At 40.2% G+C, this 21,651-nt stretch overlaps 2 protein-coding genes and 1 long non-coding RNA gene across 12 annotated transcripts; 1 reads left to right on the plus strand and 2 right to left on the minus strand.

Annotated features, from left to right (window-relative positions):
- Positions 1 to 916: 916 nt before the first annotated feature.
- On the minus strand, positions 917 to 14,254 carry ppef1 (protein phosphatase, EF-hand calcium binding domain 1). Of its 10 annotated transcripts, none has more exons than XM_019356880.2 (19): positions 14,166 to 14,254; positions 12,990 to 13,149; positions 11,961 to 11,993; positions 9,993 to 10,120; positions 9,850 to 9,910; positions 8,278 to 8,441; positions 8,071 to 8,185; positions 7,555 to 7,601; positions 7,046 to 7,212; positions 6,900 to 6,936; positions 6,621 to 6,770; positions 4,533 to 4,684; positions 4,178 to 4,418; positions 3,888 to 4,073; positions 2,856 to 2,998; positions 2,579 to 2,685; positions 2,305 to 2,468; positions 1,807 to 1,891; positions 917 to 1,715 (listed from the first exon to the last, which is right to left on the minus strand). In XM_019356880.2, exons 2-19 carry the CDS (start codon positions 13,042 to 13,044, stop codon positions 1,486 to 1,488), a joined length of 2,265 nt encoding a protein of 754 aa, XP_019212425.1. In that variant the 5' UTR covers positions 13,045 to 13,149; positions 14,166 to 14,254; the 3' UTR covers positions 917 to 1,485. The 10 variants fall into 10 exon arrangements, with proteins under 10 accessions (XP_019212425.1, XP_019212433.1, XP_019212424.1 ...); XM_019356888.2 differs by having other exon boundaries at positions 12,990 to 13,097; positions 14,166 to 14,220; XM_019356879.2 differs by lacking the exon at positions 14,166 to 14,254 and adding an exon at positions 13,409 to 13,563.
- Positions 13,562 to 21,626, plus strand: rs1a (retinoschisin 1a). The gene is made up of 7 exons (XM_003445809.4): positions 13,562 to 13,666; positions 16,122 to 16,228; positions 16,449 to 16,474; positions 16,678 to 16,798; positions 18,854 to 18,995; positions 19,532 to 19,727; positions 20,490 to 21,626. The coding sequence occupies exons 2-7, from the start codon at positions 16,174 to 16,176 to the stop codon at positions 20,640 to 20,642; spliced, it is 693 nt and encodes a 230-aa protein (XP_003445857.1). The 5' UTR covers positions 13,562 to 13,666; positions 16,122 to 16,173; the 3' UTR covers positions 20,643 to 21,626.
- On the minus strand, positions 14,524 to 15,103 carry LOC106098268 (uncharacterized). Its single transcript, XR_001224434.3, has 2 exons — positions 14,926 to 15,103; positions 14,524 to 14,778 (listed from the first exon to the last, which is right to left on the minus strand). It is a non-coding gene; the product is annotated as an uncharacterized LOC106098268 (long non-coding RNA).
- Positions 21,627 to 21,651: the final 25 nt, after the last annotated feature.

The raw sequence follows: 21,651 nt of genomic DNA on the forward strand, positions 1-21,651 counted from the left end.
TTGTTTTCTTGCTAAATATAATCTAAAGTGCTGCTGCGTTGGTTAACCTTAAGACACTCGCAGGAAAACATTTCAAAGGTGACGTCAACAAGTTCACATCCATTTTCTACAAGTGACAGGGAGCAAGGTCAGGAATTAGAAGTAATATAATTCTGTGCATGCCCATCCACAGCCAAAACCTTTCAGAAAAGGTGGTTATAATCCGTCCACTTTAATGCAGTAACATAAGTACCACAGTCAAGACATCTCGGTTCCTTTTATCACCTGGTCCCTGGGTATTATCAATCCAGTCAAATGTGTATTATTTAATACATCAGTGGAGATTTGAAATCTCTGAGGCCTGCTCTAGAGTGACCATCCAGACTTTCTAATTAGTGCTGTGTGTTACTGAAAAATGTAGTATTGATACCACACCACATAAAAACAGCCAATAATGCCAATAACAAGACCTTTAACTTATAACAGAACCTTGTGTGGGGGAAGAACAGTGTGTCATGATTTATGACATGAATGATCATCATCAATTTGCAAATTCTGAAAACATTTTAGTGGGTTTTACTTTCAACAATAATTATTTAATACAACAAAACACATCTTTCAGCTTCTTGTGTATTTTGTTTTTGTTCTTTGGAGACCTGGAATGTAAATGTGCCTCTCTCCAAAGCACTTTGGGTACTTTAGAAATATTTTAAATTGATGTGACAGTCAACACAAAAAGGTTCAGACATTTTTCCATAGTGCATTCAGTGGGCTTTTACTTTGAAAATCCCAGGGACTTCTTCCTCGCTCTCTAAATGTATTTATTGAGCACGCGGATTAAAGTTCAACAGCTGAACTTTCTACCAGCTTTGAGCCAAACAGAGTTGAACATTCAGTCTGTCTTAGACACTTGTCCACACTCACACACACACACAAATATTATTTTTATTTTATTAAGAAAAAAAAAGGAAGTCTTTTTTACACCAATACTTGTAAACCTACATTCAGTCAACTTTATTAGGCACAGCTGTACAAGCTTTTTCAATCGCACCATATTTTTCAGTTCAATTTCTGTGGAAGAAAATGAATAAAAGTAAATCAAACAGTGCCTGAAGTACACAACGCCTCGAGAGCTTCTTCTGATTTTGTAGCTGATTTTTTTAATCAGCTCACTGTAAAGGTTTTTCACTCTATTGTGCTGTTCTTTGAAATATTCATTTTACTAGAGCCAGCAGTTGTTAAGACGTTTTTTTTTCCACAGTCAGCCCCTCTAAAAAGCTGGTGGTGCAATAAAAGACATAATAAAATTTGAGATATATCACTTTATTTAAATCAGCCTTAGATATTGGCATTCCCGGAGCCATACCCCTCCTAACCTTAACCCACACACCACAATCGAGAAATCTGCCAATGAATCATGACCTAATCACTTCCAGTGGTATGGTCTTCAAGTATTCTTTGTTATATCCTACAGTATCCTACATCGGTACTTCCACAGTTTAGTATTCAGCCTGTCCTCTTCTCTCCATCCATCTTTTCATGCAGTTGCTGATCTTTGCTGTCCAGTTTGTGTACCACTCTAAATGCCTCTAGGAACTCAGTGAAGTCTATACTGCCATCCTTATTAAAGTCAATACTCCGGGCCAGGTCATCAATGGCACTGTCGTCGATGGCAACCCCCAAGTGAGCGCTAAAAAGACGCCAAGTTTGACGAAACTCCTCAATGGAAATTAGACCTACAGGTTAAAACAAACATCACTCACGTACAAGTCAGTTTTGGCTTATTTGAAACATTATCTCGAAAAATATTTTTGGCTTTTTATTTACCTGAATGATCTTTGTCTATGATGTTGAATATTATCTCAATGTCTGTCCTGTATCTGAACAGAGTTTCGGCCAAATTTGGAGTGACCTGAAAGAAAAAAAACAGGAGTGCTACCAGCTGTGTTTAACAGCAGCAGTGCAAGAACATGTACTGCGATGCTAGAAGTAACTGTACCACTAGGGGCAGAATCCCTCCTCGCAGATACAAGTTCAACATTGTAGACAAAAGAACAGGATCAGGAGTAAAATGGACTGTTTTAAAAGTGCAAATGAGAAAGAACTGCTATGTAAAAAAAATACTGTGAAGAGGTAATTAGCCTTTCAATAATCTGGATGTTTGTGACTGGAGTATTGTATAATAAGACAAAGGGATGTTTATATTAGGCGTATAACTTCAGATGAAAACAGTGAACTTTAACGGTTTTCCTTCATCTCTTTTTTCCTTTAAGCTCAGTACTCGAGCGAATGTACGCGTTTCCTTTCTACCCCTTCGTTTCTGACCTGCGGCAGGGGAATGCCTGGTCCCATATCCTCGAAGCAGGACTGATACTCCAGGCTGCCATCTGGTGCCAGACGGGCTAAGTGTGGACGAAGCGTCCTCCACGGCAGGTCCAGTCTCAGTACAGACTCCAGAACCAGAGCCCACTCGCAGACCGACACACGACCTGAAGCAAGGCGTGTGCAAATGTAGAAACTCTACATGTCAGCCTGGGAATCAAACCTGAACATTAAAACAACATGAAATTTATAAGAAAATGGAGTGAGAAGAGAGCACCTGTGTTATTCTGGTCGTACTGCTGGAAGCCGACCATCAGCTCGGAGCGGTGAGCGAACAGCTTCTCCTTTAAGGCTCTGAGAGCAGAGCCCTCAGCGGCTCGCACTCTGCAGACACAAACGAACCTTTCTTACACACAAACGAACCTTTCTTACACATTTAATAGAATTATAAAATTATGCAAATGATTTTGCCATGATTAGTTTCAGTGCTACTACCCTGAGCATTGCTTCATCGGCCCCACAGTTCACACAGACACACCAGACACCCGTGTTACCTCTGTGTCAGTGTAAGTTTGCGAGTGGTCCGGCTGACTTGGTACTGGTAGAAGCGAGGCACCAGCTCTCGCCCCAGTTTGACATAGGCTCCTCGGTTGCTTCCCTCCTCGTAATAATTGGACGCAGAGAAGATGGTGATCACCTATAATATGCAAATAGTCTCAACAAGGCAATGTACTTCATTTGAAATATATTTACCTTCAAATACTTAAAAGGTAAACACACTAGAATAAGAGGTAACAAGTCAAATAAATTTAAGTCCTGTGCAATTTCCTGGTAATTTATCTGAAAAACAAACAATATTACCTCATCTTACATCGTAAATATGCAGTATTTTCCATGGTGTGGGTGGTATTATGAAATTGATTAATCTCAGCTTTTTACAACATTACTTAATATTCATTATGTTGATGTTCATGATGAATGTTTTATTAATCAACTGTCCTTTTACTTTGCCAATATAAATGAAATGACTGTTCCGCCTTAACGACTTACAAGGAAAAGATAAATACCATCAAAATTCTCAGGCCTATGTGACCTTATGATGGAGCCAGTCCATAACACGGCTGGTTCCCCTAAATTCTACAATGTAAGATGGGAAAATATTGTTTGTTTTTCTGCAAAATTACAAAGAAATGATGCAGTACAAAATTACTTTAGAATTACTTAAAATGACTTAGGGTGTAATTTATATCTCCTTTCCTGTATTATATCTAGAATTTAGGCACAAAAAATCACTTATGCACTACTTAAATTTAATTACATACAAAATTTAAAGCTCGTCATGCGCTATTTAAAATTACTTACACATTACCTATAATTATTTACAGACTACTTATATTTGCTTAGATTATAATTATTTCTTTGTGTAAAAATATTACTTATTATCCTCTTATCCAAGGGCACCTACACTTAACTAACTATAATTACAGTGAAATTCCATTTAATTACAGGGATATTAAGCCCTTAGTCTTGGCTGTATTTTAAAGTGTTAGTGACACTTTTAAATGAAATGATTGCACCTTGTCTACCTTTCCATTGTGACAGAACTCGTATCCTTCTTGTTTGCACTCATGAGAGCGGATGAGCAGCTGGAGTCCGTGTTGGAGCAGTAGTCTCTGGGTGACGTCAGGGCCAAAGTAGCAGCCTCCACCTCTAAAGGTGTTGGGACTGCAGCCATCTTGGATTTTAGGGTCACTCCACAATATATCCACTATCTGCTCCAGAGTAAAGCAGATAAAAGTGTTGACCAAGACAAAGAAGGACCTCATCAAATGAGCCGATTATTAAACAATATTAATGTGTTCTCTGCTCCTCTCACCTGCTTCCATTCCTGCTCATGCTGCGAAGGTGACGGGAGGGGAATGGAGGACAGAGAGTCCAGGAAAGGCACTTGGAGGACGTTAACAGAGTAAGGCATGCAAGGAGAAGATGGAAAAGCATGCGGGGAGAGGCAGGATGGGGTTCGAGGAGAGCAGAGTGAAGAGGAAGACGAGGAAGACGAGGAGGAGGAAGAGGTGGAGGCGGCGCTGTCTTGTCGGCTGAGCCTGCATCGCTTCTTCCTAGAGAAAAAACAAACGGCGGTAGAAAAGAGGCCCTGTAGCTGTTAACAGGAGCTAACTGCACACTGACCTTACTACATAACACATGAGAGTGTCTGTGGGCTGCGGTCACACCTCGTGTTGGGTGTCCTTTGGTTCTTGTTTTGACTGCGACTGCTGCTGGGACGAGAGCTGTCTGTGGATCTCGTTCTTTTGGTCTGTCTGCAGGACTGACTGATGTCCAGGTGCTCCAAACTGCACCTGGGAAATCTCAGGGCAGATTTCACCTACAAGAGGAAGGAATGGGAGGTAGCAGTGAGGTGGAAACAACATGCTGACAAACAGCAAAACGTGAAGACATAAAAGGAACATAAAAAGAGGGTGGGAAAAAAGTATATACACATCTTTAGTGCAGTGCTTAGCAAGCAGTAAATGAGTATTTTAATGTAAAAAATAAACAAATTAATCTATAAAATCCACCTTAATGATAACTTTCACACATATTAAAGCAGTCTCTGAGATACCTGTGATGACCATTCATGCTCTGTGCTTTCTGCATTTTAAGAGAATAAATGCAATAATTTATTCAAATACAATTTTATTTTTGTGTCATTTTCTTTCAAAACCATCATTCAAAATAAAAATAATAATAGTAAAAAACAATAAAATAGCATAGGTACAGGACAGAGTGTTGAAAGTTGCCATATTAGAAGCATTTAAACATCTTTTTGCAATTGTCTGAGACACTCATGCCAGAAGAAAAGCTCTGTGAAACTGAAACTTAGTGAACGTCACCAGAGCACCAAACAGTGAAGCAAAGTCAAACTACTCTGTATGGGTCCTGCAAAATAAGGTGAACCCTCACAAACGGTTTCTCTTAATCCCTGTGCATGAGTCCCTGCTTTTTAACCCCTCTGCTGGAAACCTGGCCTCCGGTTTGCTGCTTCATTATTCAGCTAATCCTAGTGTGAAACACTGCAGTGTCGCAGAAACCTTCAAACTTTGTCAGGCTAAATATTTTTGTTTTTTATCAAGCAGGAGTCCATTAATTGGACTTGGAGTAGCAATCTTGAATGCAGATTGATACCATAATAAAAGCCCACAAACTGGGGTTGAAGTGGGCTGGAAATGTCTGGAAAGGCATTGCGGCACTTTAGATTAATGAGCAATTAAACATGTCTGCTTACACCATCAACACATCCCTTTTTACCTCTCATCTCTGTGATGTGTTCAAGGTGCAGATGTGAATAAAGTTTGTTCATGATGGCCTAATTCAGAATCTAATCAGCGCTATAGAGGATGAGTGAGCATAAACAGAGTAATCATGCAGGGAATTTCAAATGCAACTTTTCAAACAGTTTAACAAACACACAAACAGGTGAACTTTACAATGATGCTCTATGTTGGACTGCAAAGCACACTTTGCTTTTGTTTTCAGTGTTTGGTTACATCAAGGACACCAGATTTATGGTGTTGATTAGAATCACCCACCAATTTACTTTTTTTTTTACTTTTACTTTTTACCAGCTTTATGTTATCTAGGGGTTGGAAATCAGCCAACCAGCTCAAGAACATCTGCTTAGATCTTAATGAATTCAGCTGGCTAAATCCACAAGGAGCAGTGAATATTGGAGCAGCAGCAGAAGCCAGCTGATTATAGGCTGCATACAAATAAAATTTAACTAGAGCTTATGTGACTGATTTCTAACATACACATCGTACACAGAATCACACTACTCAGGGTTTAGCATCTTGCTTAAGGATGCTTCAGCACACAGACCGGAGGAGTCCGGGATCAATCCGCTACCTTTCCAGTGGGTAGAAATCCCATTTCACCGCCTGAGCCACAGCCACCCCTACTGAGAAGTAGGGAAAGTGATGCCTTTTCCCACACCGCACTCCGACACCCAACCTTAGGGTCTCCCCACCTGCCAAATCCCATTTTAACCCCTATTCAAACAGTAGCAGACCTAGAAAGAAGCTACTCTAATAACTTGTCAATAACTAAGCCTTGCAGTTGTTACTGAGAAGCTGCTGAACCAACTCTACAACATGTCTCGATATGCGTCTCAGGAATCTGCCTCCTGTTGCTGGATAAAACTACAAACCACTTTTTTCATGCTGCACACAGCTACATTGATATGTGGTGGGTATGAGTGTGTCCGCATGTAAAAAGTTGTTTTTTCTGACCCCTGGTGGCCACAGCTGATTGATTCCACTGACCTTGTGTCTCTCTATGGAGCTCAGGAAGTCCAGATCAGTCTGGTCTGAAATTCCTCCGTGAACGATCAGAATCTTTCCGTCTATAACTGTTGCGATGGGCAGGAGGCTGAAAACATCCTGAAACAGCTGAAGGATCTCACGGCCATGAGTCTGCAAACAGGCGAGAACAGTAATTTTAAAAAAATCAGCCGTGACAGTCACCAAGCTGCAAAGTGCTTACTGAGTTGTGGACATCAAAAAAAAAAAAAATCAGACTGACGGCATGTATTTGGACTTTACCTTGTACTTCTGCATGACTTCCTTTGTGAACCCGTATCTGAAAAAAGAAAACAACATACCTTTAAACCCTGATACTCTATTCTCCTCGTGTTCATGGTGAACCTAGACAGGTAAATATTTTTCACTTCACCCTTTTCCAAACTTGCCTGAGGTTCATTATGTGGTCTTCATGGTTTCCTCGGTTCAGGTGCATGTAGTCTGGGTAAAGCAAAAGGAAGGCAAACAGCAGGATAACCACTTCAACTGACTTTTTTCCACGGTCCACAAAGTCCCCATTAAACACGTACGGTGTCTCTGCAGAGGGAAGGCCATTCTGAGAAAAACAAAAACAGTCAGATCTTCAGCTTTTACTTATTTAACCATCTGAGGTTTGTCGTCATAGACAACCCCCCTGCAATGACCTACAGTCTAAAGAATGACTAATGGACATAAATATGTGAGTAGTTTCGTGACGCATGTCAGTTAGTTGTTCTTTGCTCTCTGATGGGCAGAAAAATTTATTAAAAAATAAAAATTACATATAGCGACTGCTTAGGATTTAACTGCAGAGGGTTCAGTCTTTTGTTTATAAAAAATCTACATGAAATCTGATATTGCTGTGAGGTAGATGATGCACGAATGATGCTTAAGAAAGCTGTTGTACGGGCAGCCTTACCTTATAAAATATAAGTAGTAAGTCATCGAGTCGCCCATGCAGATCACCTGTACAAAAAAAAAAAAGTCACTGCAATCAAGAAACTGAAGTCCTGTTGCTTTATGGGTTTACAGAAGTGGTCTAAAACTCCCTAATCATAAGGATTGCTCCACCTCAGCCTTATGAGTGTGTGTTTTTTCATTTTTGTTACTCAAGTATTCTTGAGTTTAATGACATGCAAAGGTAGGAGGAGGAAAGCTGTGCAAGAGGAGTCAAGTGGCTGATCAGTGTGCAAATAAGTAGGACTTACCTTTCTTGGGAAGCTGCCAGTAAGATACAATCAACTGTATTTAAACAACAACAAGGCATCATCTATCATTTAAAAACTATGGAGATCATTCATTTGGTCTGTGCTTCACTGCAGTGTAGCATAGGCTACAATGAGATTAAAATATATATATTTTTTAATTTTTTGTTTTGTGGTCCTGAAAACTTATAATTTTGAAGCTTAAATTAACAAGAGACACTGAGACCCACCACATATAGTGATCTCTTTGTAGTAGGATGTCGACAAGTGGACTATGTTTGGCATCTGTTTGAGGAGCTTTTTGGTCTCATACAGCAGCTGGAGAACATATCTGGCATGGAGAGTCTGTGTGGGAAAAAAAGCAGTGAGCACCCCAAATCTAAACCAGCAGACAATCAGATGTTTAAGAGACAAAGTGAAAGGCTCATATTTGGTACCTGCTGATCCTTAAAAGCACTCAGGAGTGCATTTGTATCAGCGACAGAGAGAGGAAACGACAGTCTAGGTCCGGTGTAGGACTCTGGAACATGGATCAAGTTGTAGCAGGTTTCTCTGTCTAACCATGGGTCGACCACTGGATCCAGCAGCTGGGAGATCAAGTCTGAAACGCAATTTACATATTATATAATTTATTTAAAATGAAAGCTAGATGTCCACAAACATGAAATCTTATCTTTGTCAAGAAAAAAAATTAGTAAATGGTATGTATCCTGTACCTTTTCCTCTATCCTCACCTTTACATCCTTTAAATCCAAAACAGGAATGTGCAATATTTGGTTATATGAAAAAAAAAAATAAACCCTTAAAAACCTCAGCTAGCAATCAATTATTAATGCCAGCTCACGTGAGATGATGGCTTAGCTGATGCCCTTTTAAGCATCCCAGTGCAAAATGTTTTCTAGGTGGCGCTTCTGAACATGCTTTAACATGACTATAGTTGCAGCACATCTGCAAGCTGCTTTGCAACCCACCCACCACACAGCTCTTCTTTTTCTGACTTAATCAATGATAAGCTTGTCACCAACAATTTCTATTTTGTCTGTAATGGGAGTGTATTGTTGCTTTTTTCTTCTCTCTCGTTGTCTTAAACTACACAAATCTCATATACAGGTGCTATACTATAATCTCATATATAGGTAATATAGAATATACTAAATATTCTTCTCATATTTGAGACCTCAATGATGTTTCAAATATAAGAACAAATCCTGACAGTCTCTAAATTATGCAAACAAACAGTGCTGGGACAGACGTCTACCCAGAGGCCCATTTCCCTCTCCCATTGTGTTATTTCCTCTATATTGTCTCTGACAAACAAATATAAAAACACAGATCCCGTACGTAGTAAACCGAGACAGCAGAGTCTGGCCTCTTTGCATCCCTTACGTAGACTTAATGTAAAACCCATGAAGAAGATGTTCAGGAGATGATGAGCAAAAAAGGGCTTCCCTGAGGATTAGCTTGTCAATGAAGCATTATGCTTTTGAGCTGGAAGAGCGGGTCAATACACACTTAAGCCACAGCTGTTTCAGCGCACCACACTGACACATTGGCCTCCACATTCACAGTAGTTGCTAAGCAACAGGGTATACGCAATGGGTTTCCTCGTCTAGATCAAAATATCTAAAGTACAGTGGCATAACAAACAAAATGGTGTTAATTTAAGCAATGGGGGTGTTGGAAAAGTTAAAAAGAACAATCATTAAACACCAACTGATAAGAAAACTAATGTTTCTTAAAATTAGGCACATTTATTTAGCTGCTACAGTGTGATATTTTACTCCAAAAGGAAGCAAACATTACTTCAGCAGTTCCAAATATTAAAGGCAAAAATCTAAGTTTTAGACATGCAAAATAATAATAATAATAATAATAACAACAATAACAATAACAATAACAATAATAATAATAATGATGATGATGATGATGATGATGATGATGATGATAGTGAAAGTAATAATAATAATACACTCTTTTACGCTGTAGATATTAGAATTTTCTCCCCTAACCTGGCCCATTCCCATTCAGCTGAGTGAAGTTGTCCAGCATGAAAGTGAAGAAACTAGAGAGCTGAAAAAACAAAAAGAAACACATGTTTAAGCTTTATGATACTTCTGAAATTTGCAAAATAGATGCCTGTAGTGAGAGACACCTGTAGCTGGTCTTGTTCCCCGGCGTATTCAATAGACTGAAAAATGTTCCAGGTGTACCTGCGTCTCATCTCAAGACGGGCCATGTAGCGCCGGTACCATCGCTGGATCAAAACAGCTGCCTTCATAGCTGCAACAAAATGTTGTATTTTTTAAATTTACAGGCTCAACATGTGAGAAAATACACTCACTAGGCACTCTTTTAGCTACACCTGTTCAACTGATCATCAACACAAATATCTAATTAGCCAATTAAATAGCAGCAACTCAGTTCATTTAGGTCAAGATGACCTGATGAAGTTCAAACTGAGCATCAGAATAGAGAAGAAAGGTGATGTAAGTAACATGGCATGGTTGTTAGTGACAAACTGCTGATCTCTGGGTGATGCCAGAGCTCAGAGGAGAATGGCCAGACTGCTTTGAGCTGATAGGATGGCAACAGTACCTCAAATAACCACTGGTTACAATCTCTGAAATAGACGGGCTACAGGTGGCATTCCTGTCAGTTAGGAACAGGAAACTGAGGCTACAATTCAAGGATCACAAAAATTGTATGATAGCAACATGCTTCATGCTGAAACATTCAGATTGTAGGGCTAAAATTTGTACCCTTGTGATGGCTTCTTCCAGGAAGACAACGCACCATGCCACAATGCTCAAATCACAGCTCCCACGGGATGTGGTGGAACAGAAAAGTCACATCATGGATGTGTAGCAGATGAATCTGCAGGTACTATGTGATGCTATCATCTCAGTATGGATCAAATCTCTGAGGAATGTTTCCAGCACCTTGTCAAATCTATGGCATGAAGAACTAAGACAGTTCTGAGGGCAAAAGGTGTACCTAATAAAGTGCCCAGTGAGTGTATGTAGTAGCAAACAAAGATGAAAACAGATGAAAATGTTTAAAACGTCTTTTTTCGGCCATCTCCATCTCACCCCATCCCTAGCATCGTCCTCTGTGACACCAACCCTCTGGATGTCCTCCTTCACTACATACATGACCCTTCTGTGGTCTTCCTCTTTCCTACTGCCTGGCAGCTCCATACTCAACTTTATCCAATACATCCACCATCCCTCCTATGAACATGTCTGAACTGTCTCATCCTCGCCTCTAACTTTGTCTCTACTCAACCTGAGCTGTCCCTCTGATGTACTCATTTCTAATCTTGTCCATTCTTGTCACTCGTATTAAAACTTTTAGCATCTTCAGCTTTGCCAACTCCAGTTCCACCTCCTGTCATTTTGTCAGCAGCACCGTCTCCAAACCATACATCATAGCAGGCCACAAATCACTCCTGACATTGTGCGCTGTCCATTGCTCTGCATGCATGGCTGAACCCAAATATTTAAACTCGTGCATCTTTACTACCTGTACTCTTTGCAGCTTCACTGTTACACCTTTCTTCCTCTCATTAACACACGTACTGTCTTGCTTCTACCGACTTCCCCTCCTCTTCTCTCCAGTGCATACCTCCATTGCTCCAGGCTCCACCTGTTCCCTCCTCTCATTACAGATCATAATGTCAGCGAACATCATAGTGCATGGAGACTCCTGCCTGACCTTCATCTCTCAAGCTGTCCATCACCACTTCGAACAAAAAGGGGCTCAGAGCTGACCGCTGATAAAATCCCAACCCTACCTTGAACCCTTGTGTCACTCCTACTCCACATCTCACCATCCTCATATGCTTCCTCCACCACCCTAACATACTTCTCTGCCACTCCTTATTTCCTCATACTCTCTAGATCCACAAAGACAAGTGAAGCTCCTTCTGACCTCCCCTATACATCTCCACCAGCACACTCAAAGCAAACATCCCATCTTTTAGTTCTGCAGAACTCCACAGGCCACAGGAACCCTCCGTTACTCTTGCAAAATGTAACATTGCAGACAGACAAGCACACAAACACAGATATACATGCCACATAAGTAAAAGCCTGACGGTTAAGGATGAGCGGGGTCTTACTCAGAGCCGGGCTGGGAGTCTTAACTGGTTCATCTGCATGAAGGGAAAACTACAATTCAGCGAGAAAACGTGAAACGCGTAATTGAATAAAACTGTGTGCAAATGAGCATATACAGACACACACACGGTATGAGAGATAACAAGACACAAGGGAGGTCGTGTGCAACAGTGGGATTGGGAAAACTAAGCAAATTAAACAAGCTTCTGGGAGCAGCAGCACTCATTAAAGAGAAGAAAAGACAGACTGCAAAGGAGGGAAAGCATCATCTGTCAAAATCAGAGGCACATTTACTGCAGCAAAAAAATAACTATCATCAACTCGCTGCAGCAGAACAGGTTAGTAACTTACTAAAGCATAGTAGTAGCAGTACTAGCATTACAAAATGCCTTTGCATAAACACAAGCATGCAGTAACACCTGGAGTACACCCTGCAATTTAGGTGAACTGACTGCAGTCATTTTTAATAAGGGGCAACTGTATGTGCCTGATGTGTAATCATTTATTAAACTATCTTGTACTCGAGTAACGGGAAATCAAAGTCTCTGTAAGGGCCCAGAAACAGTAGAGGTGGGTGGATCCATTAAAAAATATCGATATTATCACTGGTATCGGTATTGGTACAAGCGCGATGGGATCGATACTTTGCTTTCATCTTCTTTGTTCAGTATGTAGCTCACTGAATTATGTTAATCATTTGCTAAGTTGCCGCTTTTCCCTACATAAGCTGTCTTTATAATTTAAAAGTATCGGTATTGGTAACATTGGCAGTGCATTTACTTAGTATCGGATCTATACCAAAATTTCCAGTATTACACAGCACGAATACATATGCTGTTTTACATCACATGAGCTTTGCTTTCCAATTAGTGTTTAACACCTATGGGCTGTTTTGTGTGTGTGACGTCTTTGCATGTGGGTTTTTCCCCACCTTTCACAGGAGGAACAAATCTCTCTGGGGACAGGGGGGGGGGCAATAAAAATCCCAATATCCGGTGTACTCCAGCATTAAACCACCTACACATGCTTACCTTGCTCCAGCGTTTCCCCTTGCTTTTCTGTGGCGACAGAGGTGCCACATCCCATGATGGCTAACAGAGAGGGTCCAGGAGGGCTCACATTAGCCGCTTCTTCCACAGCTGTTTGGTGGCATTTGGTGACATGACACTGATTGATATGAGAAGGTGCTCCCTTTATAGAGACACATCGTTAAAGCAGTACTCGATTATCATGTTGCCTTCAATGTATTCACAGTGCAGGATTGGCTTCAACTTACAAAAATAAAATACAATACAAAAAAGCGACAGTAAGAATTATCCTGCTAGTTAATCGAGTCAAATCATACCAATATAAAACAAAAATGCTTCTCATTGTCTTACTGTGCGTTACCTTTTAGGACAGCATCGTGTTCCAACGAGGTGTTTGGCAAAAATCATCAGTTCAAACCTACCTGTAGCTCTTATCCGCGCGACAGGGTCATGCAGTTCATTCATACCAATAATAATAAAATACGGTTGCGCTCTATATTCCCTTAATAGCTTATGAAATCGATTTGAGGGTAAAAACAGGTCGATATGAGGACTCTGGTGCGCTTCCGGAGCAGCTCTACATGCAACAGGAGCTACTGGTGCAGGAGGAGAGCTCACAGAAGAGGCGGAGGCATCAGGTGGAGTGAAACCTCAACCCGGGAGGGGCCGGTGTTTCACGAGTGAGAAGTTGTTTTTCCTTTGACAGCGTTTTAAGTTTTCAGATGCAGTTTAATTAGCTTGTTATCCAAGTATGAGAAGAGATTTCGGCCTGAAAGCGGATGTGTGTATTTTAACTTCTTTGTCCTCCTGAGAAAACATACATTTACTCAAAATAGTCTGGTTTTCATCCTAGTTATGACAAGAGAGCGCCTTTATTTGGGGGCAGCCTGGAAAAATCCCCACCCAGCCACACTTGCACTTAAGCTCATGCCACAGCATTTCCCCAGGGTTAAGGTCGGGACTTCGCCTAAGTTTACTGATGTTTGAACCCTATTGTTGAATCATCCAGCCTCTCCTGAAACTTCAGATTGGACTGAGAAAGCACCTGTAAAAACCTACTTCAGTGTTTCTAAGCCGCTTTAGTGTGACGATTTTCATACAAAACAGTATCATTTTGTTTTTGTAGTCAGACAGCGATCCTGAAGCCCGTTAACGCTGGTAGTGTTATAGTGATCTCACCACATATCACAGGGTGGGCATCTCCAGGCCTCGAGGGCCGGTATCCTGCAGGTTTTAGAGCTCACCCTGGGTCAACACACCTGAATCAAATGATGAGTTCATTACCAGGCCTCTGGAGAACTTCTAGACATGTTGAGGAGGTCATTAAGCCATTTAAATCAGCTGTGTTGGATCAAGGACATCTAAAACCTGCAGGACACTGGCCCTCGAGGCCTGGAGTTGTCCACCCCTGACATGCCACATTTACAATTTCCCTCCATAAATCTGAGCGTACACACTTTCTGTCTGTCCTAGTCTTCCATCCACCAGCTGTTAGGGTTAAATACCTAACAGCTTTACTTTAATAAAGAGGCAGAGATTAAAAAAATAAACCCTTTAATAATAAAAATAAAATTTTGTTTTAAAGTCTATATCTTCAGGCAGCGGCTCTTGCATGAATCCTCCGTTGTACGTGTGCAACAGCAGCACTGAGCTCTCTCCGAGTGATGACTTTCAACCTGTTTGACTTGGACAGCCGAGAAGCCTCCGAGCCTACAAGCCTGAGCAGGACCAGTCTGGGGACACCATGCCTCCTGGTCAGAAACTCAGGACTTCTCAGTCCAACAGGACTAACCTGCAGAAGAAGAACACCGAGAAAGAAGTGCATGTGAAACCAGTCCCTCATCACATAGGAACATGTACAGGCCAGATGGAGATGTAGTTTTAATGTTAAAGTCATTAAAGATTAAAGAGCACAAACAATTATAGTGTGCGTTCTAACCTCTTTATGAGCTCTGTAGATGAGAGTGGAGTAAGCATGAATCCTCTTTTTGGTGCGTGGAGGGATCCTACGCGTTACATGAACAGTCGCCTTCATGTTTGCTGTGTCAAGTTCCTTGAAGGAAAAAAAAAGTCATGAAGAGAAATCACCCAGTGAAACTTGCAGAATCTCTTTTATAAGGCCACTGGTGATGAAAGCAAAAGGGCGCACAGGGAGTGAAACTCGTACTCTAATCAGCACAAATTGGAAACAGCTTAGCTTGATTAGGCTTAATTATTTTTACCCACCTGGCTTTAAAACCCTGAGTGGGAGGAGGGAGAAATGCCACGCTCAAACAAAAACAGGAGCAGGACACTCGCTTATTTTGTTTTTAAGAGTTGCTTCTCATGAAAATTACCCACGTGCTTGTCTCTAAATTGCTGTCACCTGCAGCATTTCAAATCCCCTCAAAAAACAAAATAACTAAATAACATGAACTAAAATAGATCTATAAGCAATATATACAATGCATGCATTCATTTTTAATAAAACAGAGTATGTTTATGAGAGACTTTTGCCAACAGAAAAATGGTTTATGATTGAACAATGATACATTGATACATTTGTGAAATACTAATTTCATCTATGTATTTAGTCTCTTAATTGAATTATTTTTTTTAAATTTCTTAATTTTAAAATTTTTTATTTTTTAAAACATTTTTTAAATAAAAATAAAATAAAACAATAAATACGATACAATTTTATGTCACTCTTGTTACGTCACAGCAAAGAACCAAGTATTAAAAACCAAGTTCCGTCATTCCTTCCTTCAAACCTAACATGATAGTATAGAAGAGAACTGCAAACATCTGAGGATGACATCCAACTGCAGGTCCTTCTGTCCAATCATATGGATCACTAGGCCCAGCATCAGCCACCACCGGCATCCATCTCTCTTGCTTTCACTCTTGTACACACACACACACCCACACACACATAACTCTAGTGTAGCAATTGGCTGCACTGGTGTCTTCTTTTTTTTAAATGCAGGATTTTTGACTTGACCTCTGTGACCACATGGAGATTTTCCAGCTATGATGGCATTAATGGTGATGGGTGAATAGCTGTAGGAGGGGCTTTGTTAGATAAGGATGGCATTAGATAAGGCCATTAGTGTCCCGTGGATTATTGTAATCCAGCCTTCCTATCACTACTAGCTTGAATGCTCAGTCTATGGTCAGTCTGGTCTGGTTTGGAGCGGGTTAGAAGATGGCTCTCATCATACAACATTTCCTGCTGGGCCTCCTTCTCCTGGGAACAAACGGTACAGTTTCACTCTTACACTTGCACTGATATTATATTTTATTACCAGTGTGTGTTATGTTTATTTACCTTTTCTTAATGTGGTTAAACTAACAGATTGATTGACAGATTTTAGTATCCAGGAAGGGTGACTATGGTGTCCTAACAGTCCTGTTTTTTTCTTCTTCTTCTGTGCCTCATCAACTGGCTTTCCCCCCCCTCCTGTCCATCTGGCTGAACAGTGTTCATCAGCATTTATGCTCAGGAGGTATGAAAAATCTCAGCAACCCAGCAATATGTCACAGATGATTTAACTGTCACAGTGTTAGGATTTGCTTGTAAAGAAAAAGAAAGAAAAACAACATCAACAGCAAAACACAGATAACAGCCACACCAGAGTTATTATCATTTGTAAATGAGCTCTATGTCAATTTTCAGCTAATAAACATTGTTTATGTGTGTCTGTATAAGAACCCCGGGGCGTGGACTAACAAGTCCTGCAAATGTGATTGTGATGGAGGCGAATCGCAGACGGAGGTTTATTCCATTGGGTCTGGCTCATCTTTGGTGCGAGGAGTGGACTGCATGCCGGGTGAGAGCCATTAAACATCACTCTGAGTGGACATGAATCATATAAGTAGCTTAAATCTCAATCACTACTTTATTAATTCATAACATCAATGTGTTTTAACCCCATGTGTCAAGACTTATTTACTAATGAGATTTATTACGTGACTTTTGCTGATCTACAATTGCACCACTAAAGTGATAATAGTTGAAAGGAGAAGGGAAGGGTGTGTTAGATAGACAAGAATTAACTGTTGTTTAACCTGCTCAAAACCGAAAGGTCTGTACTTAACAGTGATTTTTATTACTGATTAATCTGATGAACAATCAGAGAACTGAAGCCAATTCAGCTGAAGACAAAGTAAGACTGCAAATCTTCATATTTGAGGTGCTGAACGCTTTAATTTTCTGGGACTCTTGCTTGAAAATTGCTCAAACGATTATCACTGCTGATACAAGTAGAAGGAGAGTTTCAGTGTGTGTTCGTGTTCATGCAATGAGTGCATTAGGCTCCAGATTTGACGCCGCAGGGTGGATGGACATGCTTCACTGGACATCCTTGGAGAAAGGGAAGAAGAGGGGGGGCCATGTGAAGAAACAGAAGCTACCTGTGATAACACTGCACAGTCCTCCAGAATTCCCGTTTCAGTAACAGGAAATCTGCATTTGGATGTTTGTCAGAAACACTCAAAAATAATCTCACTGCAGCGCCCATTAATAGCTGATCTTGAGTTTTCAATCGTACCATATTCATCCTCAAACTGAACGCTCTCTCTCTGAAGCTCTCTCACTTTGCCGACTTAGGCTGGGATTTAGCTTTTAAACTAAATCCCAGTGAAATATGTAAACCTGTTTTGTTTTCCTATTTTTTTTGGACCTCCTACAAAGAAACTACAAAAAAGGTCTTCTGACAGCCTCACTTGAGCCTGAGAGCTAAAGATCAGATCTGAATCACGTCTGACTCGATGAGGAGAGGAGCTGACAAACGAGTGAATCAGTGTGTTTGAGCTGAGCCGCAAATCACATGGCAACCAGAAACAGATAGGAGGAAGAAGTTCTGCCGACTATCATTATATTAGAGCATGATTCGGAGATTACGGGGCTCATAATAGACCGTGCTGATCTCACAATTACAAAACCAGCAATTACCGCTACGTGGATGAGAACTGATGAGTGAGAAAGACTTTCCTGCCCGCTCTGCGTCAGGGTTCGCAGAGTTCCTCAATCCACGGAGTCTCACCTCGCAGTTTGCCTGTTGATTCAGCCATCTGAATATGTGTTGTTTTAGTCAGGAAACACATTAGGGAGGAATACAGAGGCATTTGCATTACTGTTATGTAAACACTTATCTCCTGACTCACACAGACGCTTCTGCCGGGTGTGTTGTAATACTGGGATTAGACAGGATGCAACCCTGTGCCAGATAGGCTTAAGCCAGTAGTAAACAAAAGAGCAGCAGGCTACTTCTACTACAGTTTCTGTTCCATGTGTCCACAGCTGATGTTTTTTCTCACTCATGTACCACTGTCCCTCGCTCTCTCACACATTTTAAGGATTTATTTACCAAGTAAAGGAGTGGCTCTCGTGTGATTTTAAAGGAAGCGAGGGAACAACACGGAGCCAAAGCCATGGAGAGCAGAACATGGCCATCTGTCCGTCTGCTGCCCTAATGGACATCACTGATCTCTCACCGCGGAGAATTAAACTGCAGGATTTTAGGATGGGATATGGGTCACACAGAGGCTCCTAACAGTGGGGGCCATGGAAGCGAGAGGGTGTGATTATGGGAATCTGCAGGGGTTAGGAGAGAGGAAAGGATGGTGAAATGGAGAATTAAGGACAGGCTTAGTGGTGATCGTTTGATGGTCTTTATATATATATATATATCTATATATATATATATATATATATATATATATATTTTTGTGATGTACTACTTGGCTTAAGATAGCCGTTTGTATTCTCTTCTCTCAGGGTGACGATATTAAAATCTCATGGCCACGAGAACTTTCAGTAAAAGAAGACATATTACCTGAAACTAAGAGCGCTCATATTAAGTTGTCTCCAATCTCCTTTGCAGAGTGTCCCTACCACAGACCTCTTGGCTTTGAGGCTGGATCAGTGAGTCAAGAGCAGATCACCTGCTCCAACCAGGACCAGTACACTGGCTGGTTCTCCTCATGGGTACCGAGTAAGGCGCGACTCAACAGCCAGGGCTTTGGGTAGGTATATATATATATAGGCCAGCACCACACAGCCAACTGTTGTGTCTCTTTAAAAAAAAAAGATCATGACTCTTACCATCTGTGAGGAAAAGTGTAGTAAACACACTCCTTATGTATATTTTGTGACTTAAACACACCAAAGTGCTCTCGCTTAAAAAACCATATAGATGAGACAAAATGGGAAAAAAAGATACTGTAAGAACCCATACAGAATCTAGTAGGACTTTTTAAAATACTCCATCCATCCATGGATGGATTTTTAAAATGCTAAATATTGTATTTTTTAAGCATTAAGTTGAATCCTTTCTTTCATTTTCTCTCTTTCAGAAAAGAAAACATCATATCGCATGTTAAAAACTGTCAGTTTCCTCAGAACACAAAACAACAGGATTTTATCTTTAGAGAAGATATTGTAAAAACAGCACAGGCACTGTAAATTTCTCTGTCCTGCGTTGTGCTAAACTGTCGTGACCAACTATGATATTTGTTGTAGAAATCAGTGCTGATATTAAATGTTTGTCTTTCTCCTCCAGCTGCGCCTGGCTGTCTAAGTTCCAGGACAGCAGTCAGTGGCTGCAGATTGACTTAAGGGAGGTGACGGTGGTGTCAGGGATTCTCACTCAGGGCCGCTGTGATGCCGATGAGTGGATTACCAAGTACAGTGTTCAGTACAGAACAGATGAGAAGCTCAACTGGATCTATTACAAAGACCAGACTGGAAACAACAGGGTCAGTTAAGTGCACTTTGCATACACTGTATAATGTGACGTTCAACACTTCAAGTATGGAGGCCTGAAAGTGCCTAAATTAATAAATAACATGTCATGAAATGTATGAAAATTTAATATAAAAAATAAGGAGTCTGTATTAATTGATCTACATTTCCTGTTATTTTTTCATCTTTTTTCTGTATTTATGCAGTATTTGACAGCTGCATATAAATAAAATACTAAGTAAAACGGAACACAAATAAACAGAGGAATCAATATAACAGTAACCTAATTTGTCAGCGAATTTAATTACTGCCACGATTTTTTAAATGTATTTTTTCTATGTATTTTTTCTATGTATTTTTTCTACGTATTCAATGGTTTTTAAATTTATTTTTTGAGCCATTTATCATTCTCTTTATTTAAAATTTTGTATGTAATGCCCTTCATACTCAGACACCAGAAGTTTCTTTTTGACTAGGCTAAGAATGAAGCTACATAATTCTTTGTCAATGCCTCTTTGCATTAAACATTAGGCATTTTAGATTTGCCTGATACTGATGTCATGCGAAGTCATATTTTAGAAGTGATTTAAACTGTTAATCAGTCATTGAAAACCAGCTGAATGATAACTGTTTGCAAGTCAGCTACCATGTACCTGTGGTTCTAGAAATAGTAGCTTTAATGCAAAACAACCCAACATATGGTCAGTTTTAGTCTTTGCAGATGTGCCGGTTTTAACTAATCTACACCTTCATCTTGCCTTTCTGTCTTTTTTCAGGTGTTTTATGGGAACTCTGACCGGTCCTCGTCTGTGCAGAACCTTCTGCGGCCGCCCATCGTTGCTCGCTACATTCGCATCCTCCCTCTGGGATGGCACACACGCATCGCTCTACGCCTGGAGCTCCTGCTCTGCATGAACAAATGCATGTAAACCCCCCACTTCCCCCACCCCCACCCCCTTTTAAAAATACAAACAAAACAGCCAAAACACACTTACATAAATGCATTAAACCAGGTTTGTTTGATATGTACAATGAGCTCTCATTCACTCCACTCTGCATTGTCTGTATTAAACCAGTCTCACTATGGGGACTTCAATTTGGGGAGTTCTCAATAGATTGCTCCATTTGCAATGAAAAGGCATAAACTGAAAGCAGTAATTAGGCGTGGAGAGGGAGAGGTAGCGTTGCTATGGCGGTTGAATCTGCGCTCATGTTAGAAATCCAAATCGTTCTGTGATAGGTCAATAAAATTCTGTCTGCTTCTGATAATCTGAGCGTAGCTGGGAATTTACACAATAAGTCTCCCCTCCTTATTTACCTTAATGAATCAGTGTAGTAGTAGTCTGCATTTTTCATATTTTCAGCAAATCCCATGAAAAGACCGAAAACAACAACAAGGTCTTCCTTAATCCAATTACTGTTTTCATTTCCAACATTTTTAAAAATTTATATTTTTTTATTTAATTTTGAATGTTTGTTTTGTTTTTTTACATTTCTAATTAATTATTTGTCCAAACATAATATATAGTAAACAGTCATATATACATCATTTATCATCTGGTGGGTCAAATTAGAACAAATGCATATTATTCTGCAGCTTAAACACCAGCTGTGCACAGCTGTTAGATAATCGGATAAGTGTAACAGACTGCTGTCTTTGGTCTTTTCAATGCATTTGTTAGTATGGATTTTTCTGGGGGTCTTATTGCCTCATTTGACGTACTGTTTTCTTGTTTGATTTTTTTTGTTGTTGTTTGGTGCTGTGGTTAAAAATTCCTGATTGCTTTCTTTAATATTATATTTGAATTTCCCATTACACTTAGGGAATACATTGCAGAGCTGAATTGCTCTGAAGATGTTCTCTTTATTGTGTTTTTAAACCATGTCCTTGAATAAACAAATATGTGTCTGTTTTTATGTTGCGTCTGTGCTCCAAAA

Source organism: Oreochromis niloticus, linkage group LG1, assembly GCF_001858045.2.
Source record: "Oreochromis niloticus isolate F11D_XX linkage group LG1, O_niloticus_UMD_NMBU, whole genome shotgun sequence".
In the NCBI taxonomy this organism is placed as follows: domain Eukaryota; kingdom Metazoa; phylum Chordata; class Actinopteri; order Cichliformes; family Cichlidae; genus Oreochromis; species Oreochromis niloticus.